Source organism: Aspergillus saccharolyticus, assembly GCF_003184585.1.
Source record: "Aspergillus saccharolyticus JOP 1030-1 unplaced genomic scaffold BP01scaffold_13, whole genome shotgun sequence".
Taxonomy (NCBI): domain Eukaryota; kingdom Fungi; phylum Ascomycota; class Eurotiomycetes; order Eurotiales; family Aspergillaceae; genus Aspergillus; species Aspergillus saccharolyticus.
Window position 1 is genome coordinate 384,239 of NW_020290623.1, and position 24,605 is coordinate 408,843.

General features: G+C 51.8%; 9 protein-coding genes and 1 non-coding gene across 10 annotated transcripts; 6 read left to right on the forward strand and 4 right to left on the reverse strand.

The window, feature by feature from the left end:
- Positions 1-1,857: 1,857 nt before the first annotated feature.
- On the forward strand, positions 1,858-4,010 carry BP01DRAFT_356379 (glycoside hydrolase family 16 protein). The gene is made up of 3 exons (XM_025574939.1): positions 1,858-2,202; positions 2,264-2,544; positions 2,693-4,010. Exons 1-3 carry the CDS (start codon positions 2,112-2,114, stop codon positions 3,551-3,553), a joined length of 1,233 nt encoding a protein of 410 aa, XP_025431727.1. The 5' UTR covers positions 1,858-2,111; the 3' UTR covers positions 3,554-4,010.
- Positions 4,011-4,225: 215 nt separating this feature from the next.
- On the reverse strand, positions 4,226-6,476 carry BP01DRAFT_318334 (uncharacterized protein). Its single transcript, XM_025572631.1, has one exon. It carries the CDS (start codon positions 6,082-6,084, stop codon positions 4,624-4,626), a length of 1,461 nt encoding a protein of 486 aa, XP_025431728.1. The 5' UTR covers positions 6,085-6,476; the 3' UTR covers positions 4,226-4,623.
- A 152-nt stretch (positions 6,477-6,628) lies between these two features.
- Positions 6,629-8,254, forward strand: BP01DRAFT_356381 (threonine--tRNA ligase MST1). The gene has a single exon (XM_025574940.1). It carries the CDS (start codon positions 6,648-6,650, stop codon positions 8,226-8,228), a length of 1,581 nt encoding a protein of 526 aa, XP_025431729.1. The 5' UTR covers positions 6,629-6,647; the 3' UTR covers positions 8,229-8,254.
- A 327-nt stretch (positions 8,255-8,581) lies between these two features.
- Positions 8,582-11,923, forward strand: BP01DRAFT_318338 (putative C6 transcription factor). Its single transcript, XM_025572632.1, has 7 exons — positions 8,582-9,156; positions 9,276-9,346; positions 9,472-9,874; positions 9,936-10,017; positions 10,070-10,856; positions 10,911-11,218; positions 11,287-11,923. The coding sequence occupies exons 1-7, from the start codon at positions 9,055-9,057 to the stop codon at positions 11,838-11,840; spliced, it is 2,307 nt and encodes a 768-aa protein (XP_025431730.1). The 5' UTR covers positions 8,582-9,054; the 3' UTR covers positions 11,841-11,923.
- A 526-nt stretch (positions 11,924-12,449) lies between these two features.
- On the reverse strand, positions 12,450-12,521 carry BP01DRAFT_t157. Its single transcript has one exon. It is a non-coding gene; the product is annotated as a tRNA-Glu (tRNA).
- A 163-nt stretch (positions 12,522-12,684) lies between these two features.
- On the reverse strand, positions 12,685-15,087 carry BP01DRAFT_339763 (putative MFS quinate transporter). The gene is made up of 4 exons (XM_025573379.1): positions 14,828-15,087; positions 14,404-14,757; positions 14,285-14,353; positions 12,685-14,228 (listed from the first exon to the last, which is right to left on the reverse strand). Exons 1-4 carry the CDS (start codon positions 14,919-14,921, stop codon positions 13,066-13,068), a joined length of 1,680 nt encoding a protein of 559 aa, XP_025431731.1. The 5' UTR covers positions 14,922-15,087; the 3' UTR covers positions 12,685-13,065.
- Positions 15,088-15,643: 556 nt separating this feature from the next.
- On the forward strand, positions 15,644-17,062 carry BP01DRAFT_38342 (putative TIM barrel metal-dependent hydrolase). Its single transcript, XM_025577425.1, has 2 exons — positions 15,644-15,879; positions 16,015-17,062. Exons 1-2 carry the CDS (start codon positions 15,820-15,822, stop codon positions 16,981-16,983), a joined length of 1,029 nt encoding a protein of 342 aa, XP_025431732.1. The 5' UTR covers positions 15,644-15,819; the 3' UTR covers positions 16,984-17,062.
- Positions 17,063-17,424: 362 nt separating this feature from the next.
- BP01DRAFT_318347 (potassium channel family protein) lies at positions 17,425-19,863 on the forward strand. Its single transcript, XM_025572633.1, has 2 exons — positions 17,425-17,912; positions 17,971-19,863. The coding sequence occupies exons 1-2, from the start codon at positions 17,641-17,643 to the stop codon at positions 19,715-19,717; spliced, it is 2,019 nt and encodes a 672-aa protein (XP_025431733.1). The 5' UTR covers positions 17,425-17,640; the 3' UTR covers positions 19,718-19,863.
- Positions 19,864-20,324: 461 nt separating this feature from the next.
- On the forward strand, positions 20,325-21,694 carry BP01DRAFT_38527 (NAD(P)-binding protein). Its single transcript, XM_025577575.1, has 4 exons — positions 20,325-20,592; positions 20,668-20,915; positions 21,060-21,263; positions 21,347-21,694. Exons 1-4 carry the CDS (start codon positions 20,547-20,549, stop codon positions 21,611-21,613), a joined length of 765 nt encoding a protein of 254 aa, XP_025431734.1. The 5' UTR covers positions 20,325-20,546; the 3' UTR covers positions 21,614-21,694.
- An 81-nt stretch (positions 21,695-21,775) lies between these two features.
- BP01DRAFT_295528 (putative C6 transcription factor) lies at positions 21,776-24,331 on the reverse strand (the record flags this gene model as incomplete). Its single annotated transcript, XM_025571819.1, has 8 exons — positions 21,776-22,280; positions 22,337-22,575; positions 22,628-23,053; positions 23,121-23,416; positions 23,475-23,950; positions 23,998-24,119; positions 24,182-24,205; positions 24,269-24,331. The coding sequence occupies 8 exons, from the start codon at positions 24,329-24,331 to the stop codon at positions 21,776-21,778; spliced, it is 2,151 nt and encodes a 716-aa protein (XP_025431735.1).
- Between the last annotated feature and the right edge of the window lie 274 nt (positions 24,332-24,605).

Below are 24,605 nucleotides of genomic sequence, written 5' to 3' on the forward strand. Positions count from 1 at the left end.
GATGCAGCGCACGACAGAGGTATCCATGATAGTGCTCATCTAAGACATGGTCATGGCGGTCCAGCTGATATTGGGCAGCCCCATTACATGGTGGAAGGCTGAGAAAAAAAGGCGTCCCTTTACTTTTCTCCCTTGATTTCGCGCGCGTCAATACGACATCAGCGTGTCCAGTTCTCTTGTGCCCGTCAAGACTCGAGAGCGTAGAAAAATTATCCGAGTGAGACATTATTGATTTAGTTGTCTTCTGACTTGCGAAAATAGTTACCCAGCTGAGGGTCGCGTCGCTTAGGGCCGAGTTGGTTCACCCACCAGCCAGCCCTTTTTTGTAAAAACAGCGCAGTACTTTTCTGGATGACTCTCATGGTGAACCAGTTGTGTTCTAATATAGCCACCAGTCGCAATAAATTGCCACACTGTTGTATTGCAGTTCTAATGGGAAGCCATGAGTTCAAGGGCGGCGATCCACGGCTATCACCCGCCTCTATCGATTGGTCTCGATCGCTTCGCACTGAACAGTGCTGTGACAGTTCTCTGACACGATCCGCAAGCAAGGGCACCAACAGTTGGTCAGACTGTTATGTGCTATCGTAGTTCACCCTAATCTCCCGAGCGTAGAGAGGGTTGCATACTGTGATATCGACTAGAAAAGCGACCGTGGCGAAAAGGGAGTGTGGTTCAAGACTTGGCCCCCTTCGGCTCCGGTTCACTAAAAGTCATAGTGAGTATCGTTGCCTAACTCATAAAAAAAAACCAGTCCACTTTATTTCACCGACTAAGGCAATAGATCAATGAGATTGGAAAATAGGGCGAATGACACCACGAGGACGTGTACCCTTTGGAAACCCGGGCTGGTTCAAGGTTGAGTGTTCGGCCTACCATGGAAGGAGGAGAGGAACAACAAGGGAGACCTACTGTAACCCGTGGAATTCATCCATCTATCCAAGGGGCTCGAACGAGGGAGAGAGAGAGACCTTTGGAAGTTCCTCAAATCCTCCGTACTTTGGCAGATTCTTCTGGACTACTGCAAGCTAAGGTGACACATACCACTGGCACAAGCTTTTCATTCCTGGTTGGACCTTCGTATCGCGCGATGCACACTGTTCGCAGCCCGGAGCTTTCCCCAGTCCCTCGAAAAGGGCAAGTGGATAAGCCCCAAGTACCCTTTTTGACGCCTCTTGACGAACTGACGCCAGTCTCCAGTTGTGCTGGGGCCGTCTTCAGTTAGTTGTCTGACTCCACATGAATTGATTGTCTTTGTCTTGTCTTTCCTCTCCTCTCCTCTCCTCTGCTTTCCTGCCTCCTGCAATCAAGATTGTCTGACCACCAGCTCCGGATCCGTGACGCAGAAGGTACCTCAAGTTTCGATTTGCCTCTACGATGGTGCCTGCCCAGACTTTTCGCTCGCATCCTTCCATCCTTCCCTGTAGCCCTCGTTTCTCCTTCTCCCTCATAGAAGACGAGCCAGGGGAAACACCACCATGTACCTGTTGTGGTGCCTTTCCTGAACCCCCCATTTATCATCCTTGGTACCGTTGGTTTAACCCACCCATTCACTACTACCTGGCAGGGTCTTCCCCCCCTCCATAATAATTTCGGACATAAGCGTAAACCGTGAGTCAAGAGAAGTAGTAGTATCTTTTCCCCTTTCGCCAATCTATGACGGTGTACATACCCAAAAAAAGTCGGAAAAGAAAGAACCCACTGGCTCTATTAGTTGCATCCCATCATTCACTCCAACCCATAGTAACGGAAGTTTATTCTTTTTCCCTCTCACCTTTCCTTTCTTGGCATTGGGTCTGGTTATCTGCTGCCACTGGGTCCATTCTGTCACTTACTACTACTACTCACTTTTCATAAATCATAATTACCGCCCAAGTAGTGTGTGTCTTACTCTTCTTTACTTCACTTTACTTCACTACTACTTAAGTATCTGGATCTCCCACCTTCCCCCGGTTACTTCTCTCTTCTACAAACTCCTCACACTTACCTTCGTTTCTACACTCAGCAAGCAACAGCGTCTTTGCACCTGCTGATTCATCTCCCACTTTCGCTTTTCAGTACCTCACTCACAGTCGTTAACCTCAATCTTAGCGATCACAACAGCTATCATCATGTATTTCAAGTATGCTGCTGCTGCTGCGCTCTCTGCAGTGGTTCCCCTGTGCACTGCGCAGACCTACACCGACTGTAACCCTCTGGAGAGTATGTGACCTCGCTTGTTGCTTTCAAGTACCCCATGTGCCCCATCTAACTTGTGCAACAGAGACCTGCCCTGCTGATACAGCTCTGAGCTCTTCCACCTTCACATCCGACTTCACCCAGGGCGAATCTTCCTTCGCTGGATGGACTGCTACTGCCAACAACGTCACCTTCGATGAGAACGGTGCTGCGTTCACCATCAACCAAAGAGGCCAGGCCCCCACCATCCAGACCAACTTCTACTTCTTCTTCGGCAGAGCCGAGGTTGTCATGAAGGCTGCCAGCGGCACTGGTATCGTTAGCAGCATTGTCTTGGAGTCGGACGACTTGGATGAGGTCGACTGGGTAGGCTTCCCTTTCAGGCCCTATACTTGTCACCAGTTTGCACACTACATCACACAGCCCCTCTCTTGCCACCTATGTATACCTACTCGCACGCGATTGATCTTTTCACTTGCATGGAATGTCTGACTAACCGCAATTGCATATATAGGAAGCTCTGGGCGGTGACACTACCCAGGTTGAGACCAACTACTTCGGCAAGGGTGACACTACCACCTATGACCGCGCCACCTGGGTTGAAATCTCTTCGCCTCAGGAGAATTGGCACACTTACACCGTCGACTGGACCGAGACTGCTCTTAAGTGGTACGTCGACGGTAACCTGGTCCGCACTCTGGCCTACAACGACGCCTCTAGCGGCACTCGCTTCCCCCAGACGCCCATGAACCTGAGAATTGGTATTTGGGCTGGTGGTGACTCCGACAATGCTGCCGGCACCATCGAATGGGCCGGAGGTGAGACCGACTACAGCAAGGTTCCCTTCACCATGTACGTCAAGTCTGTTTCGATCACCAACAACAACCCGGGCTGCAGCTACACCTACGGTGATAAGACCGGCAGCTACAGCAGCATTGTCGTGAACAAGGACGGTTGCGAAGTCACCGGCGGCTCTTCTTCCTCTGCTGTTGCCTCATCTTCCACTGCCTCCACCCTTGCCTCTTCTGCTTCTTCTGCCTCGGGTGCTGCTGGTTCCTCCACGGGATCTCCTACTGGTGCCTCCGTCAGTGCTAGCGCTACCGGTGGTGTCATCGGCAACAGCGCTGGAGTTGGCGCTCTCGTCTCCGCCGCTGCTGCTTCCACCCCTGCCGCTGCCGCCACCAGTGGTGTGATTGGTGGTGGTGTGGGTGGTGCTGCCGCCTCCTCTTCCGCCGCCGCCGCTGCTGCTTCCTCTTCCGCTGCGGCTGCCGCCTCCCCCTCCGCCAGCGGTCTTTTCACCGGTGCCGCCTCCACCGTCAGCACTTCGGTCGGTGCCATGCTTCTCGGTGTCTTCTGTGCTATGCTGTGCCTGTAAGATCTTTTCCTCGATGGAAATGATTTTACGTTTCGTCCCGGCATAGTCATGAGTCATCATCCTCCCCCCACCCATTATCTTTTTGCTTAATCATCTTCGCTGCATAACCTTTTTACACTTTTTATTCCCGAACCTGTACTTGTACGGTTTGTACATAACTTGAGCTGGGTTGCTTGGAGAAACAAGATCGAGGAAAGGACAGGGACATGGAAGCGCTGCACTGTTTGGTTTCTGTTACTTTTGGTTCTATTATTTTTTCCCCGACAATTGAGAACCGGAAGTCTAGAATAGACAGTTGAGGAAATTTTGTGTCTGGTTTATTTCTTTGGACTTGTGACGAGGAGAGGAACGGGATGACCCCAACCTCATTTCTTGCACACATTTCTCGGCGATGCGCTCTTTTGCTCGTGCAGAGTTATTTTCTTAGCCACTCATCCGGAATTGTCTTTTTTGCTGGCGTCTGCTTTTGAGCGAGAAAGGTAGGTAGCCTTTTGTTGATAATGGTAATACTATTATTCTCTCATGGAATTGAGATCTGGCTGCTCTACCACGAGTAGGATATCTTGCAAGTGGAGTAATTATCGTACCCGTACTCATGGGTTGTTTTGATCAAGTACAGAAACGGAGCAACTGACTCGCAGACCTGGAAGACGTGGAGGAACTTGATTTTGGACCACACCTCTCGAGCTGCGTCAGTATGGAGAATCCCTGAGACAGCTTGCTGTCAAGATGGAGACACACGCGGCTTCACAGGTAGCCAGCCTAGACTAGAGAAACTAAGGTAGTTACAAACAGTACTGTGTGCATTACTCACAAAGTATGCATTTTGCGAAGGATTCCATGCCCCGTAATCGTGATTGCGTGTACTTCGTGCAAAAACAAACAAACAAAAGAAAAGAAACAGAAAGTGAAAGAAAAGATGCATCAGGGTTTTCCTATCTTCCGTTTGTTCATGTCGATCGTGATATCAAGTATTGTAGCTGTTGACTGGTAGTTATGGATCGTGGGATGACGTATGAGTGTCTTACTTCTTATACCCGTACTTTATCCCTATCAAAAGTGATGGAACGTCAGGTCATCGTCCCTCCCCTCTTGTTCTGGAGTTGCTGTAACTCGTCCGACAGCTTCTGGATCACAGCCAGAACCGGTTGATGGCGGGTCGCGGCGTCGTGGAAGAGGATGGGTAGTGGTTGGGTGTGGGCGTTGCTTCGCTCGTCATTTTGGTGTGATCGTTGCGGCGACCGTGGACCACCAGTCCCGGTGCCGAAGAGCGCGCCGACTAGTATGCCTTTGATTCCCCCCGCCGGGGAGGACCCTGGACCATGGGGTAGGTGTTGCTGCTCCTGCTGCCGCCGATCATCATTAACTGCTTGAGGGGCCGGCGGCCGTCGATTGGTCTCCCGCTTGAGGACATCGGCGATGGAATCCAAGTGATCGTCGAGGGTGGCGAAATCTCCCAGCAGCGAGTCCGCCTTGGTCAGCATGCGCGACGTCAATTGATCGACGTATTGTTCCCGGCGCGTGAGTTGCGTGGTGGAGAGACGCGCGTCCGGTGAAGTGTGAAAGTGGGTGGGTTTGGTGGTCGCCGCCGCCGCCGAGCCGCGGTCGTTGCCGCTACTGCCCCGTGCGGCGATTAGGCTGTCTACTGCCGATCGCAGGTCCGCGTGCAGCGAGTCGAAGCGCCGGGTGGCCGTGCGAGTGGCTTCCAGGCAGCCGGAGAATTCCAGGTCCAGCTCGTGCTTGCTCCCTGGGTACTGTTTCTTGAGGAGCTGGTGGATGTCGCGTAGTTTGGATTCGGTGTGTTTGAGCGTCGTGCTGTGCGGGGTCATGGTTTGGAGGGTGGTGTCGAGGAGGGTTTGCAGGGGGTCTAGAGTGGATTGGTGGGAGAAGGGGCCGTTGCTTTGGCTGGTGCTGCCGTTGGGCCGCTGGAGGTACACAGGGATGCAACTGACTGGGTAGAGCGTTGCGAGGACTGGGATGGCGCAGAGTGATTGGTGTTGCTGGACGAGTTCGGGCAGGATGAGCAGGTGGCAGATACCCACAAGGAGAAGCACGTTCAGCAGCGTACGTAGGATGAACCCGCGACTGGGAAGGATGGGGGGAGGCCGGCGGCTGAGAGCCCCATGCTGTGCGACTGTAGGGGTCGGGGTTGCGCCTTTTCGCGCCTTGGTCGAAGATTGTTGCTCCGCGTTTGTGATCGGTGCAGTTGAAGAAGACGGATTTCTGCGTCGGAGCGCGCGCTGCGGAGACGCAATTGGTGCGATCCAGGAGCCTTCGGCGATTGGAGCTTCGTATATCGATGGCATGATAAGTTCGGGTCCCGATATGGAAGAGCACGAGGTGGAGATGGATTCCGACAGACTGTCATGGTGGCTCTGTTTTGGATGCGGTGTTGTGTGAGTCTGATGGGGAGTTTGGTTATTATTATTGTTTTTGTTGTCAAGTGGAAGCTCTTTGACAAGAGGCGACGGTGCGACGACCCATGACTCTCCTAAGATAGAGCTATCCTGAAGCTTCTGATGTTTAGACATGATTGGTAATGGTGTATGAGCAGCAAAGCCTAGGGGGAGCAGATCTGTAGACCCAGGAACGTGTGGTGTCCCTGAGGGGCATGCAAGGAGTCGCAACAAGTGTTACTATGATGATCTAAGCACAGAGACAATAACTCGCCGAGTCATATAGTTCTTTGGTATTGAACCAATGGTAGAGACCTCATGTCAATTAGGCGTTAGCGAAAATCCGAAGAATTGCAGTCAATGCAGTGACAACAAGGGCTATCTCGAGTCTCTTGCTCCAGCAGAGGGCGGCGCCTCCAGACGGTGTTACTAAAGCCGGTTATCTGAGAGATAAGACGTCCAAGGAGAAGAGCCCGCAAGCATCGCACTCGATCCCTCTCATAATCCGTAGCAGAAAGTATTCAAACAAGTTCTGGCCAACAATAACTCTAGATTTGATCGTCTTCAAGACGCGGTGGATGGTGGGGGAGAATCACGGGAACGCGATGCCAAATCGGGCCGATCGCGTCGAGTCATGGACGAGGAAAATCCTCCAGCTTCAACCCGCTCATTTCGAACCCCAGACTGAACTTGCCGTCATGCGACAATTGACCCCTCTGATACGGCACGCATCGCTGCTACGAACTAAACTACCCTACAGGTCATCCCTTGTGCGCTGGCCCTCCCCACGGATACAATGGCTCTCATCCACCTCGTCGCGACCCTGTACGTCGTGCAATGACCCAAAGTCCGACAAGCCCGATCAGCCCCAGCCCTCGGCCGATTATCGCGCATTGGGAACTGCCCAGGACCTCTTCACCACTTCCATCTACAGCCCTGGATCGCCGCTCTTCCTGCCTAATGGCACTCATATCATCAACAAACTCATAACCTTCCTCCGCACACAATACCTCCAGTACGGCTTCCGCGAGGTCCTGACTCCGACGATATACAAGCGTTCACTCTGGGAAGTATCGGGTCATTGGCAGAATTACAAAGACGACATGTACGAGGTCCGCGGCCGCGGAGCTATGGGAGACACGGAGGGTGAGCCTGGCGAGGACGAATCCTACGGCCTGAAACCGATGAACTGCCCAGGTCACTGCTTGCTGTTCAAATCGCAAACTCATTCGTACCGCGAACTCCCCATCCGCTATGCCGACTTCAGTCCTCTTCATCGCAACGAGATCTCGGGCGCTTTAACTGGCCTCACCCGTGTTCGCCGATTCCACCAGGATGATGGGCATATTTTCTGCCGGCCGCAGCAGATCAAAGGAGAGATCGCATCGGCGCTCGGCTTTGTCGACCTGGTCATGACGACCTTCGGACTTGGGCCGTACCGGCTGGCACTTTCTACGAGGCCTGAGAAGGACTTCATCGGGAGCCTGGAGATGTGGGATAGTGCGGAGAGTCAGCTCCGCGAGGCGCTTAACGACACCGGTCGTGAGTGGGCTCTAAACGAAGGCGATGGTGCTTTTTATGGGCCTAAGATCGATATTCAGCTTCAGGATCAGGCTGGCAAGTACCACCAGCTTTCCACGATTCAGCTTGATATGAATTTACCCCGTCGGTTTGGATTGGAATATCAGGTAGCGGAAGGCGAGCCGGACTACGACCCGGAGACTCCCGGCCGGGCGATACCGGTGATGATCCACCGGGCAAACTTTGGTTCGCTGGAGCGGTTTTTGGCGCTGCTGATAGAACAATATGCTGGCCGCTGGCCATTCTGGCTGTCTCCACGACAGGGAATTATCCTCACTGTCAACCAGGATGAGACAGTAGTGCAAAAAGCGCACGAGGCTGCTGCCAAGATTTCCGGTTTCCAGGCCCTTCAGTCGGATCAGACGGGCGGCACTCCTCAGCCTCTACCCTTTACTGACTCGACCTTCCTCATCGATGTGGATACCAGCAGCCAGACCCTGAACAAGAAGATCCAACGGGCCAAGCAAATGAAGTACAACCTCATCTTCATCCTAGGATCCAAGGATGCTGCAGCATCGCGCATTACACTCGACATCACTGGTCAGCTACAGAGCAAGTCTGACCGGAACGCGGAGAAGCTGCAGTCTGTTCTGGCTCAATGCATCGGCGAGCAGGCGCTGCAGAAACCTCGAGCGATCCCCTTGCCGGTGGATGATGTGCATGGGCTGCTGGTGCATCTGGAGCGGCAGTTTGTTTGAGAGTAGATGAAACAAGTGTATATAGAGAGAATATCCCATGTAATCATATGTATAGACTACCGGTATGCGATATGATAGCCTCACGTCTAGCCCGGATGATCGACCCGCTGAGTAAAGCCGCCCTAACTCTTTGCGGTCTCAGCAAGAATCGCACGTGATCCAGACTGCTTTTAAGCTTAATTCGGCGCCGACCCCGAGAAGGTCTGCCTGATTCTGGTGGCCGCCACCGCCGTGCTGGCTCCGGTGTCGGGCTGCTGATTGGCTGTGAGCTTTTGGGGTCGTTTCAATTTCCCGAGACAGAATCATATCGTCATCCAGGTCCGATTCCCCCCCCATTCATTTCATCCCGATGTCTCCAAATCTACGATCTCGCTTTCCGAAAAAGTGGCACATTCACCACCACCTCAGCTACACTTGAGAAAATTCAGGGGCTACTTAAGAACGATTGCCATCCGAGCCCAGTCACAAATGCCGGTCGATTTCACTAGATTGACGGGGCATCAGTTGGTGCAATTGGTGTAGGAAACACCCTTTTGAGACCAACCCATCTTTGAATCGCCCCACGGTCCACCCAATTCTGGAAAATAAAGTGCGCCCGCCGCAGTGACCGCACCTCCTCGCCCAAGGCTTGGTTCTTGTCACGCTTGCCCGCCCTTTCGCGTCCCTCCCCCCACTCATGCCAGTCTCTCTCGCCTTCTCTTTCCTCTTACTCTAACCCCCGCTTCTCGACCGCGCCAACGTCGATTTTTTTCCCCTCCCTCTTACACATGGCGATAGCTGTGCTCCTCGATTCTTCTTTCATGGTTTGCAAGGAGTATTTCGCTCCATGGTTGTAGAATCCAACCAGTCGGACATGGCCGAAGTGCCAGCCAAGACCAACCCTCCCCGAAAAAGCGCCTTCTCCTGTGAGGCTTGTCGCAAGCGAAAGGTGGGTTCCTCTTAGCATCGGATGACCTCCGAGACTGAATTCAATCACCCACCCAAACCAAGCGTAGATGGTTATCGTCGCCTAGCTGGCAGGACTGTTGGTTGACTTGCTTTGGCTAGGTGAAATGTAATGGAGCTAGCCCTTCATGCTCACGATGTGCAGCACGCGGGGAAGTCTGCGTCTATAGTCTGTGAGTTCCCCTCATTCTTGTCACTGACCCTAAAGATTTCCTCTGCCTTCCCCTCTCCCAAGCGCATTCACTCCGCAAGGTACCGTTAGTTAACCCGTCGATTCTTACTGATGCGTGGATCTTAGTGCTCCGACCCTGTCATATACGAAGCAGCTAGAAACGCGCGTGGCGCAGCTCGAAGACGCGCTTACGAAGCTTCGCAGTCAACAATTCTCAGAGCCCCTGGGGTCCAAAGTAGCTTCTCCGGCTTCCACAGGAGAATCCAGCGCAAGTCCGCGCATACGGTCTCGTATCAAAGAGGAGGAAGATGATGACCAGAGCCTCACGAGAGACTTCGAGGGTCTCAAGGTCGAGCATGATGGACGAATATCATTTCACGGACCTACCAGCCTCTTCCAGCTTCCAAGCGGCGTTGTCAGCGAGGCTGCTTCAACGTCTCATCTGGCTATGCATTTAGAAGGTCGCAAGGAACGGCTTATAAATAATGCCTGGCGTGAACGTGCTTATGAGCAGATGGCAATCATGCCTGTAAGACTGGTTGATTTCGATCTGAGAAACTGAAAAGCTACTAATAGTCGATTGTTCTTAGGAGCCATTTCAATATCTCCTTGACTCGCATTGGTGCTGGATTCAACCACTTTTCAACTTCGTATACAGACCTACCTTCACCCGTCTGTTGCTTCATTTCCAGCATAGCCGAGGCATGAACTGACGACATCACAGGTGATATGAAAATCAACGGCCCATATTTTTCAGAAGCTCTGCTCAACGCTGTCCTTTCCCACTCAGTACGATGGTGCAAAGCAGAGCCGAAAATTGGTCCGATTCTTGACTCTTTCGAAGGCGGCGCGCAGTTTTCACATCGTGCCGTGACAGGTCTCTATGATTCATTAAGAGCAGGCCAAATCGGCATTCCCACCATTCAGACCCTGCTTCTCCTCAGCGCACAGGAATGTGGACGGGGCAATCGAACTCAGGCGTGGCTATACAGTGGGATGGCTTTTCGAATGCTAGACGATCTAGGCATTTCAATTGACAGTCGCAAGTATTCGGACAGCGCACACTTGAGTGACGAAGATATCGAAGTCAGGAATCGGCTTTTTTGGAGCTGTTATTTCTGGGATAAACTTATTTGTCTGTACTTTGGGCGATCCCCGACCATGCAGCAATCCCGCGTCAGTCCTCCGAGAACAATTTTGGATGATACAGCCGAGGTAGAGATCTGGACACCTCACGGGGTCGAGTTTCCAGACGGCACCCACTATCCGCCCACTCAGGCCCATTCAACTTCATGCTTCATGAAGATGTGTGGCTTGGCCGAGATCCTCAACCAGATTCTTATCCACATCTATGACCCCATTCGGCAAGTCGCGGAGGCAGAATTCTACGAGTGCATCCAGGAACAGGCTAAGAACCTGGCCGACTGGTGGGATGATCTGCCTCATTTCCTAAAGCTACAGGCGACGGATCTCCCACCATATTCGCCTCCTAGTCACATTGTAACATTAAAGTATGTCCCTTGAGCATGACCTCGCTTCGACCGTTACTAACGACATTGTCACAGCTGCCTGTACCACACCATCAACATTCTACTGCATCGGCCGGTTCTCTGCTCTAAGGCAAATCAGTCCTACGATAAAAGCCATCTTTTTCAATGTATGACGTCCGCAACGGCTATTCTTTCACTCTACGACCTATATCGCCGCACGTTTGGCGATGTGCATGTGGTCCTTTCTGTTGCATATAGCGTCTACACCGCAGCATCCGTGTATCTTCTGGAGATTCAGGCCCTGAAGTATGCTGCTCAGGGCACCCTCGATAAGCTGAAATTCTGCATATATGCACTGGAGCGGGTGAAGGGCTCAAGTCCTGGTATGTTACACTTCGCCTTTAGCATATTCAACCTGTTTCTTTACGAAAACTAATAACTCGCTGTACAGTCATCACCACAGCGCTAAGCCTCATTTACCAGGAGCTGCAGAAGCTTCAGATTGATATCCACATTGTTCTCCCGCCACTGAACCAGCAGCCACAACCCGAAATGCCTCCACATGCCCCTCAACCGCAATCCCGACCTCACTCCAGACCTCACTCCAGACCTCACTCCAGACCTCACACTTCCCACAGCTCCTCCGCCCCAGCACCTCTTTCTAATACCTCCAGCCGCCTATCTCCCGCACACCAGCCCCAACAATCCGACCACCCTATGACCGCCCACCCCACCCATCCTGCAGGCCCAGCTCCAGCAGCTGCGGCGCCAGTCATTCCTCCGTACACCTACCAACAACCGGTTGCCGACTTTGAGCTCTCCCAAACGAACGTGCCGCAGATGGCCAACACGCACATGCTCGGCGGGATGCCCAACGCCGTGATGACGCTCGATAACCCCGGTACTTATGAGATTACACCCGAGGTCTTCGAGGCTTTTTCGTACGCGGAGCCGATGACGACGAACATGACCCCAGCTGTTGATTACGGATGGAACAGGCAGTGATGTATATATAAATGGGATTAATTGGCATAGAACTGTTAGGGAGGAATAGTTAGCTCGGACTAGGACAGCAGCTTACAAGCGAGGGAATCGTTTCATGCATGTTGTATTGTAGGGCGTATTTTGTGCACTAAATTTACTGTAGTCAGTCGTATACGTGGGGAAATATTAACGCCTAATTGGTTAACCCTCCTTCCTAAAGTCGTCCGGACATGATCCCTTTCAAGATCGTCAGATGCCGCCTGTAGTCCAATGATACATCGATCATGGCCTCCTTGCCATGCTCTGCTGCAAGGCCAGAGGGAGTACTCGATGACGCTATACGTATCCGAATAAAGATCCGTGAGCCCATCAGCGCTGTCTCTCACACAGCAGCTCATTCCAGTGGTTTTCTTTTGTGAATCTTGATATATCGTTTCTTATCTATCGAAAAAGAAAGTTCATACTGAGATAACATAGTTAGCCCGGGGAAAAAGGCGCGCGGGGGGCAGCTACCCTCCGCTCGATATGGCAGGCACCTCTCCGCACGCTCTTTCCAACAAAAATCAATTGAACAAAGACATACATAGATCTCGGCTAGTAAGTCAGGAAAAAACAAAAGCAAAAGAAATACTCCGATGCGGGGAATCGAACCCCGAGCTGCTGTGTGAGAGACAGCGATGTTAGCCATTACACCACATCGGACTTTGTTGAATGACGGGCATTTGATGCAACATATAACGTCATATGCTTTTTGAAATACGCGGTTTGTGCCAGCGCTATCCGTGGTTTGGGAGGCAGCGGATGTATGGGAAGTAGGGAAGGTTTGAGGTAACTTAAGGGTTATCTCCCCAGAATCTGTAGTGCGCTAAGAACTAACCCATTTCCTCTTGACCTCGAAGGAATCAGATTATGGAGAGAGAACGCGGTCTCTGTTTGGCAATGTTCGCATATGATAAACTCATGAAGTATATTAGAAACTCTCTGCAAGACCTTGAGAAGCATCTCTCCATCAGAACATTTTGTCAGGAAAACAACAAGTGTTATGACGCTGAGAGAGAGACCATCGAATCAAGATCTGTGATAAAGAAGTGCAAACCCAACGCAGTATGGAGACATAAGCAGTTCATTGTGTATAGACACGCAAAAGGAGGGGCTGAGATCGTGAAGTCTCAACCAACGAAGCTCCTGTTCGTTAGAGCCAAGAGACTTATAGAACGCTTGCTTGACCAGGATGCACGGACGGGAACTATTTAGAGCACGTAAGAGTAAAGGTTTGATTAGTGGCAAATAATGCATTCATCTCATTCTCATCAAGGCTCGCAATGTCGGTCCTTGAGTCCGGATGTTTATGGTCAGGCTGACATGGAAGAGTAGTATAATAGCTAGCATCAGGCGTGACGGTAGAAGACATTGAGGCGACATCTTTCGGTTTGGCACGCCAGCGTGAATACCACGGGTAGGCGAAGAGGTCGCCCATGCGTTCCATGGGAACGCCTTTGGTCTCCGGCATTAAGACACCAAGGATGATAATCCCCAGAAAGCAGATAATGGACCAGAACAGGTAGGCGCCCCATATATGCAAGGAGACGAACATATTCGGCGTGACCCGCACCACGGCGAACTGGAAAAACCAATGCAGCGCCATGCTCAGGGCATAACTGACGTTGCGAATGCGAGTGGGAAATATTTCGGCTCCATAGAGATACGGAACGCTGCAGAGACCGATGGACCAGCCAACAGCATAAACAAAAACGGAGGCAATAGCGGCATTAGATGCCGACTGATTATGGCTCGAACCGGGTCGAAGACCCATGTAAATGCCCATGTAGATATGGGCCAAGAGCTGTAGTGTTAACCCAGCCAGGGTGCAGCGGCGCCGACCCAGATAGTCTATCAGGCCCCATGTGAAAGCCATTGTAAAGACAAGCTTGATGATTCCATATATGCCTGAAGAGATTAAAGAGTTGGCATTTCCAACAACGCCAGCATATTGAAATATCGTAGAAATGTAGTATGTAATTCCGTTACCTCCCGTCCATTGCGCAATTGTTTGTATGATCATCAAGAGCCAGAACCGCTGGCGGTAATTAGGGTTAATCTGAGATTCTTTGAAGGCTTGCCAATGCGTGACAGAGCCCAGATCTGCCGCCTTTGCCCGCACTTGAGCCTGGATAGCGTTATATTCATCTTCCACGTCTGGATCAGCGAGGTCCTTGCCCCGGAGGCGAGCCAAGACGACCCGTCCTTCATCGTAGCGCTGCTTAGAGATTAGATAGCGGGGTGTTTCTGGAACAATAAAGGAGGCAACATATGCGATCCCAACAGGTACCAAAGGAATTGACTGCACCAAGCGATACTGGGTACGGGTGACGGCCATGTGTGTCGCAGCGCCATAATTGATAAAGAACCCTGTCGAAAGCATTAGATCACAGTCCGGATGTAAATCAAGCGAATGAGAGCCTTACCCATGGCAAGAACCAGCAAAAGAATGACCATGAAAGTACTCACGACCAAGCCTCTGGTTTTTGCAGGAGCTAAGCCCAATCAGAATTGTCCAGGAATGCCACATTTGTTGACTACCTACCGATTTCCGAGAGATACAATGGACTAACCACTGTCAACGCGCCCGCCCCAAGGCCACCCCATATTCTGGCAAAGAGCAATAATCCATAGATGCCCGAAGAGAAGACCTGCACGAACAGGCCCGATGCCCAGACTAGACAGGCCAAACGCCACGCAGGCAACCGGCCGATGCGATCATTCAGATCTAAGGACAACAAAGCACCAAACGCCGCACCTAGCACATTGAAGGAGGTGATGTTGGCTCTGCGATTGGCTAGTCCAGCCGCGTCGTGTTCCCAATGAGACGGTACCAGATTGTAGTCGATTAGAAATGACTCGAGCTTGGTGCTGGCACTGAAGCCACCTTCGTCGTAGCCTGCAGCATCACGCCTCACAAGTTAGCGAAGGACAATTCGAGGTCAAATGATAGCGATGGGAAACGGTACCTTTGGGAATACTTCCACATGCGATGATAAGAACGACCGAGGCATAGAATGGATTAGTCGTCCATCGCGACCAGTCGATGGCCGCCCATCCCATGATGGCGCCAAACGACGTCAACGCGGGGAGAGGGGGCCAAGCCTCAGGACAATTCAATTAAGGACCAGATGATAAGAACAAGGAAATCAACACTAATCAACAAGGGATAAATCCGGGGAAAACTTGGCCAGCCGACGCTATGAAGCACCACAATTTAGGCGACGAGATTAGAGTGGACGAGGAGCCGAGAGGAAATCGAGGAGGGGAAGAAATTATCCACTCCCAGGGGGCGTGACTTTCCGCCGCTCGGTCAACTTCCGCCTTGGCTTCTGACTGTAACCGTAACTCTCTTGTAGTAACAACTGACTTGGAAGTTTCCTGATCGCTTGAGCACATCATGACTTGTGCAAACCTTTATGGACACTTCTCCAGTTTTCACAAAGAAGTACGACGGGCACTATCGGACAATTAGTCCCCCCTTCGTTTACTGCCAACATACCACAATGTTGGGAAGATGCCATCCGGCGGCTCGCACCGCCTGCATCCACCAGCAGGAGCCACTTCTTCCAACGTTTCAAGAACCGTTCGCAAACAACTCAGTCTAACTTACTGATCCTGAAAAGACCTGTCACGGTCCTTCTTCGGGACTATGCGATGCGTGTTTTCCCCCTAGTGCGCGGTCAAAGTCCGACCTCCTGAGCACTTTGAGTTTGCACAATCATTGAAGTATTGGGATCAGCCTCGTTCTTGTGGGTCACCCACTTCATCTCGATATAAATTGGGTTTAACACCTTCCCTTGGCTGCTGTTACCCAGGCCGAATTAGGCCCGTGTCCAGTAAAACAATCGGCAAGCCGATGCGAAGTCTACCGGAGTCCCTTGCGTATCCACAATTTATTGTCGCCGAACGGGGGGATCTCCCTCCCGACTAGCATTTTCAGCCCTTTTCAGGTCGAATCATGTCCCGGCACGGGTGCTTTATAAAGGGAGTAGTGGGAAGATTGCACGAGAAGGCTTTTGTGAGTCTCACCGTCCCAGTCCGTACCTCATAGCATGTTGCCTGGAGTTTTGCCTAAATCTCCTGACAGCGCTTTCTTCTCGTTTCGCGTACCATGGCCTCGTCCACTATGAGCAAATTACTCACAGACTTCAAGCCCAGAGCCGGCCTCGTTGGCAAGACCCAGGTCCTGCTCAGCACCGCGTCGTTCAAAGAGGATAAGAGAAGCCTTTATCACATCGAAGTACGCAAGATCAATACAAAATCCACCCCGATCAAGCATCGATTACCTCCAGGGACATGGGATACGCATATGCACGTCGTGGATCCACAGCGCTTTCCCGTTTCCCCTAACGCAGTGTACAAACCCTCGAAGCATACGATTGAAGAAGCCATCGCATTTGAGTCTACTCTGGGCATCGGGAAAATCGTTCTAGTCCAGCCGTCTATCTACGGAACCGATAATTCCTGTCTTTTGGAGGCACTCAGACACGTGGGACCCTCGCGCGGACGTGCGGTTGTAGTAATTGACCCAGAGACAATTGACTCCCAAACTCTCGCACACTGGCATTCAATAGGGGTGAGGGGCGTGCGGGTGAATCTCAAATCTGTGGGCAAGGTGCTTGAGGAACGTGATTTGAAAGAGACGCTTTTGCAGCATGCGCAGCTCATCCGATCGCTAAGATGGGCGATTCAACTCTATATCCCCTTGGATATGGTCCCTATGCTCGAGAAGATCGTCCCGCAATTGGGAGTGAAGGTGTGCATAGATCACTTTGGAGGCCCCGATCCAACAAGAGCAAACTCACTCGACCCATATACTCTGACGGGATTTGCTTCTATAATCTCGCTCCTTCAGGGTGGAAAGACATACGTCAAGATCTCTGCCCCCTACCGCCACAGCACGGACGAACGCTACCGCGACCTGGAAGCAATGGCACGGGAGTTTCTGCGTGTGGCTCCTCACCGAGTAATCTATGCGACGGACTGGCCGCATACGCGATTTGCTGGTATGAACATCGAGCCGTTCACCGAATTATGTCTGCGCCTGTGCGAGGATGTGCCCGGGTTGGCAGATCGAGTCTTCCGACGAAATGCTGAGGAGATGATGGGGGAGGACGTATGATGCTATCGTCTCGCTTTGGGCTGTTAACGATTTATGACCGAGCTAGCATAATACCACTTCAGCAGAAGAAATATATGAACCATAAAGTTGTAGTTCTCAGCCTCCGTTCGCCATCCCTTTCCTCGTCTGACTACGTGACACCGCATCAGCTTGTAGTGTGGTTAATGTGCACGCGCATACAAGTTACAGGGGAACTATAAACGAAACAGTACTATGACGACCACGCTAAGCAAAGTATGCACAGTACTCTGTACTCCGTACTCTGTACTACTGTATACACATAGATCAACAGCATGAAATCATGTCCCAAAGAAGGTCGATTTTGTAGGGGCAAGCTGTCAGGGCTGGTGGGTCACGGGAGCGACACCTTCCGTCATCAATCCCGCATTGCCAAGTCAAAACAAGGATCTCACTTCCACCTCTCCACAACCAATGAGATCCCTATTGTGTCTTCCTCCCTGGCTCTATCGGCGGCGTTGGGGATCTGCATCTGTGTAATTACCATGAGAACGAAGGGTTATTTCCATCAAACACTCAGTTGATCTTATCTTCAATTACTCCGCCATGAAAACTCGATTCTGAATTGAAAGGACTCTTTTGGGCCACTCCGAGCCAGAACGCGGTTGTGGCCATTCATCCCTGTGAGACAAAGCAATCATGACGGGCAGCTCGAAGAGCCTCCAAGCCAAACAAAATAAGTCGCTCTCTGAGCGACTTCGAAGTCCATTCCACCTGAGACCAGCCGACGACGATGAACCGCAAAATTGGTGGATAGCATCAACAGCTATTCCCCTCATCTCTGCCACAACTGCCCCTTTGGCCAATGTCATGTCAATAGTGGCGCTAGTTTCATCATGGAAAGTGACAGTTCTGACCCAGACGGATTCATTCGGGCAACCCATCCAAGAACCCTTGGCAGACCCACGATGGTAAATTATCTACCATCCCCCGCACCATAAGCTTGTACTGTAGCACTAACCTGACTAGGTGCATAGCCTTGAATGCAACGTCCCTGGCATGCGGCTTGGCAGGGAACCTGTTCCTTTTGTTCAATTTCACCCGAACAGTGAGGTACATCATCGCGTTGCCTGTATCGATCATTCTATGGTTCCTTTCAACCTCCATCTTGATTGGTATCACAGCTGCGATGCATGTCTATTCACCTCCTGTCCCTCCCAATGAGACGTATTCGCAGGCGTACTGGAGCGCAGTGATCGCTGCGGTCCTCTATTTTATCCTCGGCGTGATTTTATTGGTCAATATGCTGGGATATGTTCTCGGACATTATCCGCAGTACTTCGCCTTGACAGACGGCCAACGCACGCTCATCTTGCAGACTACCGCCTTCGTAGTCTGGCTCATAATCGGAGCTGTAATTTTCAACAATGTTATTGACATATCCTTCGCGGATGCCCTATACTTCTCCGATGTCACTATCCTCACGCTAGGATATGGCGACATCACTCCCACAACTCCCGTGGCTCGGGGTCTCGTCTTTCCGTATACGGTCATCGGCATGATCATACTGGGTCTCGTGGTCAACAGCGTTCTGCAATTTGCGCATGACATTCAATACAAGGAAGTTATACGCAAACACGTCGAGCGCAAACGACAAGCCACGATCAGCCGTTCTGTAACCGTCGAACCTGAAGAAACATCCCAGCTCGAGTACAAGCCACGACGCTCCGGCCGACAAGTCCGAAGCACAATCGACGCGTTCGCCATGATCGGTCGCCCGAAACAGGTTGTTATGGAAGAAGAGAAAGACCGATTCGACGCCATGCGAGCTATTCAGCGTGAGACGCTTCTTTTTCGCCGATGGTACAACCTTGTTCTGAGTGTCATCATGTTCGGTTTCGTCTGGACCATCGGGGCGGTGGCGTTTTGGCAGATGGAGAATCTCACCTACTTCGAAGCGCTTTACTTTGGCTTCTGCTCTCTTCTGACGATCGGGTACGGAGACATCACCCCGTCGACCAACGCCGCCAAGCCATTCTTCATTGTCTGGTCGCTGGTTGCTGTGCCCACCATGACAACTCTTATCTCCGAGATGAGCGACACTATTGTCGCAGGCTTCAAACATGCGACCGACGTTGCGGCCGACTGGACGGTTCTCCCGCAATCCGGCCGTTACGCCAAGTTCGTGAAGAAGATTCCGCCGCTGTACGCCGCTCTGGAACGACGCGAGGAGCACAAGCGCGTCGCTGAAGGCTTTCCAATTGGGCTGGATAGGGACATCGAGAAGGGTGCCAAGAAGTCCAGCGCTTTGTCCCCGAGCACCAGCCATCAAACACGCGGCGTTGAGCCGGGAGAACAGACCGTCGACCAACTCGCCAACGACCCGGACACCGCAGCTGGCCCAGCCTCGAGCATCCAGTTAGCACAGAGACTCGCGCTGGCGATCCAACGAACTACTCGCGACGCTCTAAACGGGGAGCAGAAGAAATACACCTACGAGGAATGGGTCGAGTTCACGCGGCTGATCCGGGCCACGGACTCGTCTTCCTCGGGGTTAGAGCTGCAAGAGGATGAATACGGCGTGTTCAGCTGGGACTGGATCGGCGAGACAAGCCCCATGCTGGCGAGTGAGACGGAGCCAGAATGGGTCCTCAACCGGCTCTGCGAGAGTATGATCCGGTGCTTGGATGCGACGAGGAAGAGGTATGAAGGTGCGAAGGAGGAGGACGAGCCGACGCTGAGGAAAGAGCGAGCGATCAAGTTTACTGACGGTTGATTTGACTTGGATACCATTTCTCACCTGTCAGATTTTACTACTCGTGCTGATCTTATGTTTTGATATATCCCTTCATTCTACACTTCTCATCGCAGATATTATGTGTACTGTATTTACCATATACTTCGATTCTCAATCCTATTTAGTTACCATGCCACCTCGATGCTACTAGATTTACGTATATTTCTGATTCTTCTCAAGGCGATTTATTCTGAACATGGGCTTCTCCGGATATTGTCACCTATAGATGGATCCCCAACACACAACTACCCGATCACAGGACGATCCAAACTCAAACCCATAACCAATCTGTCCCTCAACCTTGACATCCAGATACGACTTACGGAGTATACGACAGCAACTCTGGTCAAGTACCGCGAGTAGTCCCTCTGTCGCACTTCTCTCCGTCTCCCAAGATCATCTTACCCCACCTCCTATAGTTACTAACCCCCCTTTCCCCCCCGGACCGAGCCCCGGATCCACCGTCCCACCTCAAGGCGGGGTAACAAGCCAGGATGATGATCAGCTCCGCTCTGGTTTCCTGCTACCAACGATCGGACCTACAGGCAATCCCCTACCCCTCAGAATCTATCCTTCCTTATCATCCTCCATCTATTCTCGCAACTTGCTTAGCTGGACTTTTCCTGACATAGACAGACAGATACCCACATAGCCCCTACCTCAATCTACTTCAACCTCTACGAGAAGGGGTGGACTATACAATCAGCCGTGACATACCCCGGGAACGATAGTTACAACGTACCCCATCACTGCCACTACCACCATCAACCACACACAGCATCTCTCAAACTCTCAATCCTCAACAGAAATGCCACCAACAAAACGCCTAGAAGGCAAAGTCGCTATCGTCACCGGTTCGTCCCCCAGCCTCAAATCCCACACAATATCACAAGTCTGATTTTAATTTCTGAATTTTATGACCACTAAAGGAGGAAGTTCCGGCTTCGGCGCAGCAATCGCCACTCGCTTCGGCGCGGAAGGTGCGAAAGTAGTCATCGCCGATATCAACGCCTCGGCCGGTGAGTCCCTGGCGGCGACGGAGCCGGCGGCGCTGCATTTTGAGAAGGTTGATGTCACCAAGGCGGAGGATTGGGAGCGGGTGGTGAGCGTGACGGTGCAGAAGTTCGGGCGCGTGGATGTTTTGGTGAATAATGCGGGGACGACGTATCGGAATAAGGTGCCCATCCCGTACAATTTTTTTTTCTTTTACTTGTATTAGGTATTGGGTTGTTGAGAGTCGAAGGGCGGAGGGTCCTGTTGTGGAAGTTGGGTAGTTGTGGGTCGATGAGAGAAGCATGCTAACTGGGTAAAATGTGTGCAGCCGACGGTGGAAGTTACAGAGGATGAATGGGAGCGGGTGTTCACGGTGAATGTGAAGAGTATCTTTTTCGGGAGCCAGGTGTTTGTGAAACATCTCCTCAAGCAAGGCGGGGGTGGGTCGATGATTAATATCTCGTCGACGGGAGCGACCAGGCCGCGGCCGGGGTTGGTGTGGTATAATGCGTCCAAGGGAGCGGTTTCGAATGTATGTCGACACTGTCTGCCATTTTCGTCCTGAGGGTGAGGCTACTATTCCTGCGGCTTGCTGACAATGATCAATCATCCTAGGCGACCAAAGGTCTCGCGGCTGAGTATGGCCCGCACAATATCCGGGTCAACACCGTCTCACCGTTGCTGTCGGGGACGGGCTTGTTCTCTATGTTCACAGGCATGCCGGACACTCCCGAAAACCGCGAGAGATTCATCGGAAATGTGCCATTGGGGCGGCTGACGGACGTCGATGACGTGGCCAACATGTGCTTGTATCTGGCCAGTGACGAGGCGAGTTTCATCAATGGTGCGGAGATGATTGTTGACGGAGGGAAGTGTATTTAAAGCGTGTATGTCCACGGCGGTGCTGTGGCTGTGGATCTGGCTGGAGGGGAGTTGATCTCGACATGTACTAAGTGCTCGGTGATCATGATGTGGTGACAGCCCCAATACTGAGTCAGTCACTGTCTTTCAGATCAACACCGTCAGACTCAGACTAAGACTTGTTCATCCGGTCCATGAAGGGTCGAAGACAGACAGATCCTCCTCCAACAGCCCCATCATATGCTGATTTCCTGAGAACCAGTTCCCCAGCTGATTCTGTGGCAGCGGGCCCTCTGCGTAATGACCTTCATTCCCAGACCTTATAGCTCCCGGCACGGCTGCCGCTCCGGCAGCTGTGGGCGCCGACGTCCAGTCGGCTCCGCCGTCTTGCGTCGATGCCGGTGCAAGACCTAGGGCGCTGAGATACGTATCGAACTCCTGACCCACGGACATGAGGTTCTGATCTTCTCGTGCTTGCGCTTGCGCTTTGGCCTCGATGTACAGCCTCGCGACGTTACTAAGCACCTGACACAGTCGGTACAGCTTAGCAATGGCTTCTGAGAGAAAACAATTTGGCTGAACGCAAAGCACAAACTCTTCCAAAAGTTTCAAGTCCTCCCATGAAGACGTCGCTATTGTGTGGCAGAACAGCACCACAAAAGGGACGAAGGGGGTGTAAAGAATCGTCCTACGGGATAAGTAAGAGACTATGCGCGCAAATGGATATCCTGGTATGTGACGTACCAGTGTAGATAAGATGCCTTGATATTTTCGGTCAGCTCCTTGACCTCAATCATGGTCTCCTTCAAAAGTTCTATTGCCTCTCGGGCTGTGGCAATGCATTCACTAACGAAAGTGCTCTGCGAATCTGGAGATGGAGGAATAGCCCTGTAGATCAGTGTCAAGACCGACTTTCGGGCGATCTTATCCGACGAGTAATAAATCCTTTCCATATGAGATAACTCTTGGGTGTCCATGATTCGCTGTTGACGGTTAGTGTTTTCCCATCAGTTGACCCATTCTGATAATACTCACATCGAATACTTTGTCAATATTTTCTTTCACATCATTAGCTAGTCGACGAGCGTGATCGGCTCTCTCACCCTCCGGCTGCAATAGAGCCGCGGGACTGTACAGCCGCTCATACACCTGGCCTTGAATGGTGGCGAATTTGACCCAGATCTGATAAATGCTGTTCCAGGGCTCCGCTACCCCCATGCTGTCCTTCGGCCCTAACATAGTGATGTCGTAGTCTTGTATGGTTGAAGCCCGCCCAAGACGTAAAGAAATTCCCTTGTCAAGAGTGTAAATAGTCCAGAACAATTGGCGTCCTCTGATAGTATCACTGTCGCGTTCAGATGATGATATCCGATGATACCCCAACGTCTGGCATAATCGAGATGCGGTAGAAGTCAGTGTCAGCGCAAACGACGGCTTTGACATTTCGATCGCATAGAGAGCCTAGAAGCACAGCTTCAGTATGTGTAGCAGGTATTGAAGACGACTGCATAGAAAAAAAAAGCCTTACCCCTATCGCAAGGGCCTCAATATATTCCGGTCTCGCCGGCATGCAAATACTCAAATGGGCCAGGGCTGTTTCGATATTGGTTTGACAGAGCCGCAGATATCGCTGGTACTCGTTACGCGTCTTGGGGTCCGCGATCGAGGGAATGCAGTCGCCAATAACGTAATAAAGACCTCCGTGAACGACGATGAAAGCTGCATCAGAGAACTCCTCGGTGGCGAAATATACCTCTCGACATTTCTCAATGAGTCGCTCGCATGTGAGAAATGGACAGACTCCTTGCAAAATGCTAGGGTTTTCTAGTGCTAGAGATGAGTGATGAGGGTGTATACTACGGTTGCAGGGGTTGATTGGTACCTTTGAATTGGCGGAGGAGTGACAGAACGACCTGCACGGGCGGCATTGCCAGGTCGCGAATACCCGACCCCAGGAGGCTCTTCTGATTGGGAAAGCGGACCTCCCGGGCAGGGGAGTGGGCCTGATGGATCTGCATACTGACCATCTGCTTCAGAGTCGAGAGTGCTGCCTGGATTGTTGGCGATGACACCTGCAGCGCACTGCGAGAGACGGCCGTCTCTAGGAACTCGCTCGCGTAGGCGGAGTGCGCGGCTAGAGATGAGTTGCCCTCGAAGGCTGGAGTCGCCTCTGGGTCCTCTACCGGAGCAGGACCGTTGGCGTGACCGGGGACTGAGGGGCTCATCCGGCTGGAGATGGGTGTGGAATGGTAATATGGCTCGGAAACACTGCTAGTCGTAGCAGTGTTCGATCTGAGTTCGCGGAGGAGGTCCTCGATGCTTCCCAAGCGCTCCTCGATCAGGTCGATCTTCCTCTCACTGAGACGTCAGGTTGAAAGGTCTACTAGTGACAGGGGCACACATACTACTGGCTAGAGATCAAGACCCGCTTGCGCGGTTCTTGAGGTTTCTGGCCTGCCCCGGTCGACCGGCAGACAATCTGCGAACTGCGACAATTGGAGCACGGTAATCGCTTGTCGCAGCGTATCTGCGAATCTTTAAGTCAGTCGACGATGGACTAGTCTCAATTAGCGAGAAGGTAGAATGTACCTTTCGAAGACGACATTGGTCACACTACAGAAGAGTAAGTAAGCAAGTGGGTGACCAGCTTTGAGCAATAGCATTGGCAGAACTTACTGCACGTCTGCCAAGGGACTCCTTTCCATCGCTCTCGGGACCCTCGGCTTCCAGATGGTCCATGTTTTCAGAAAAATGGAAGCTTGAAATGTCGATAGCGTGCCTGATTAGGATGGGAGGGATGAGATGTCAGTGCAATAATGGGGGAGGATGCATTGACAAGCGGAAACGTGATGACATACCACTGTACAGTTCGGAACCCGCGGGTGCCGCACTAATAGATGCCTTACCTGAAGTAGTAGTAATAGTAGTAGTAGTCGAGTACTACTAGTATTGATCAGGTTTTTGTGGAAAGAGAAAAAGAAAAAATGGTCTCAAGTCTCGACTCCGTCTCTGT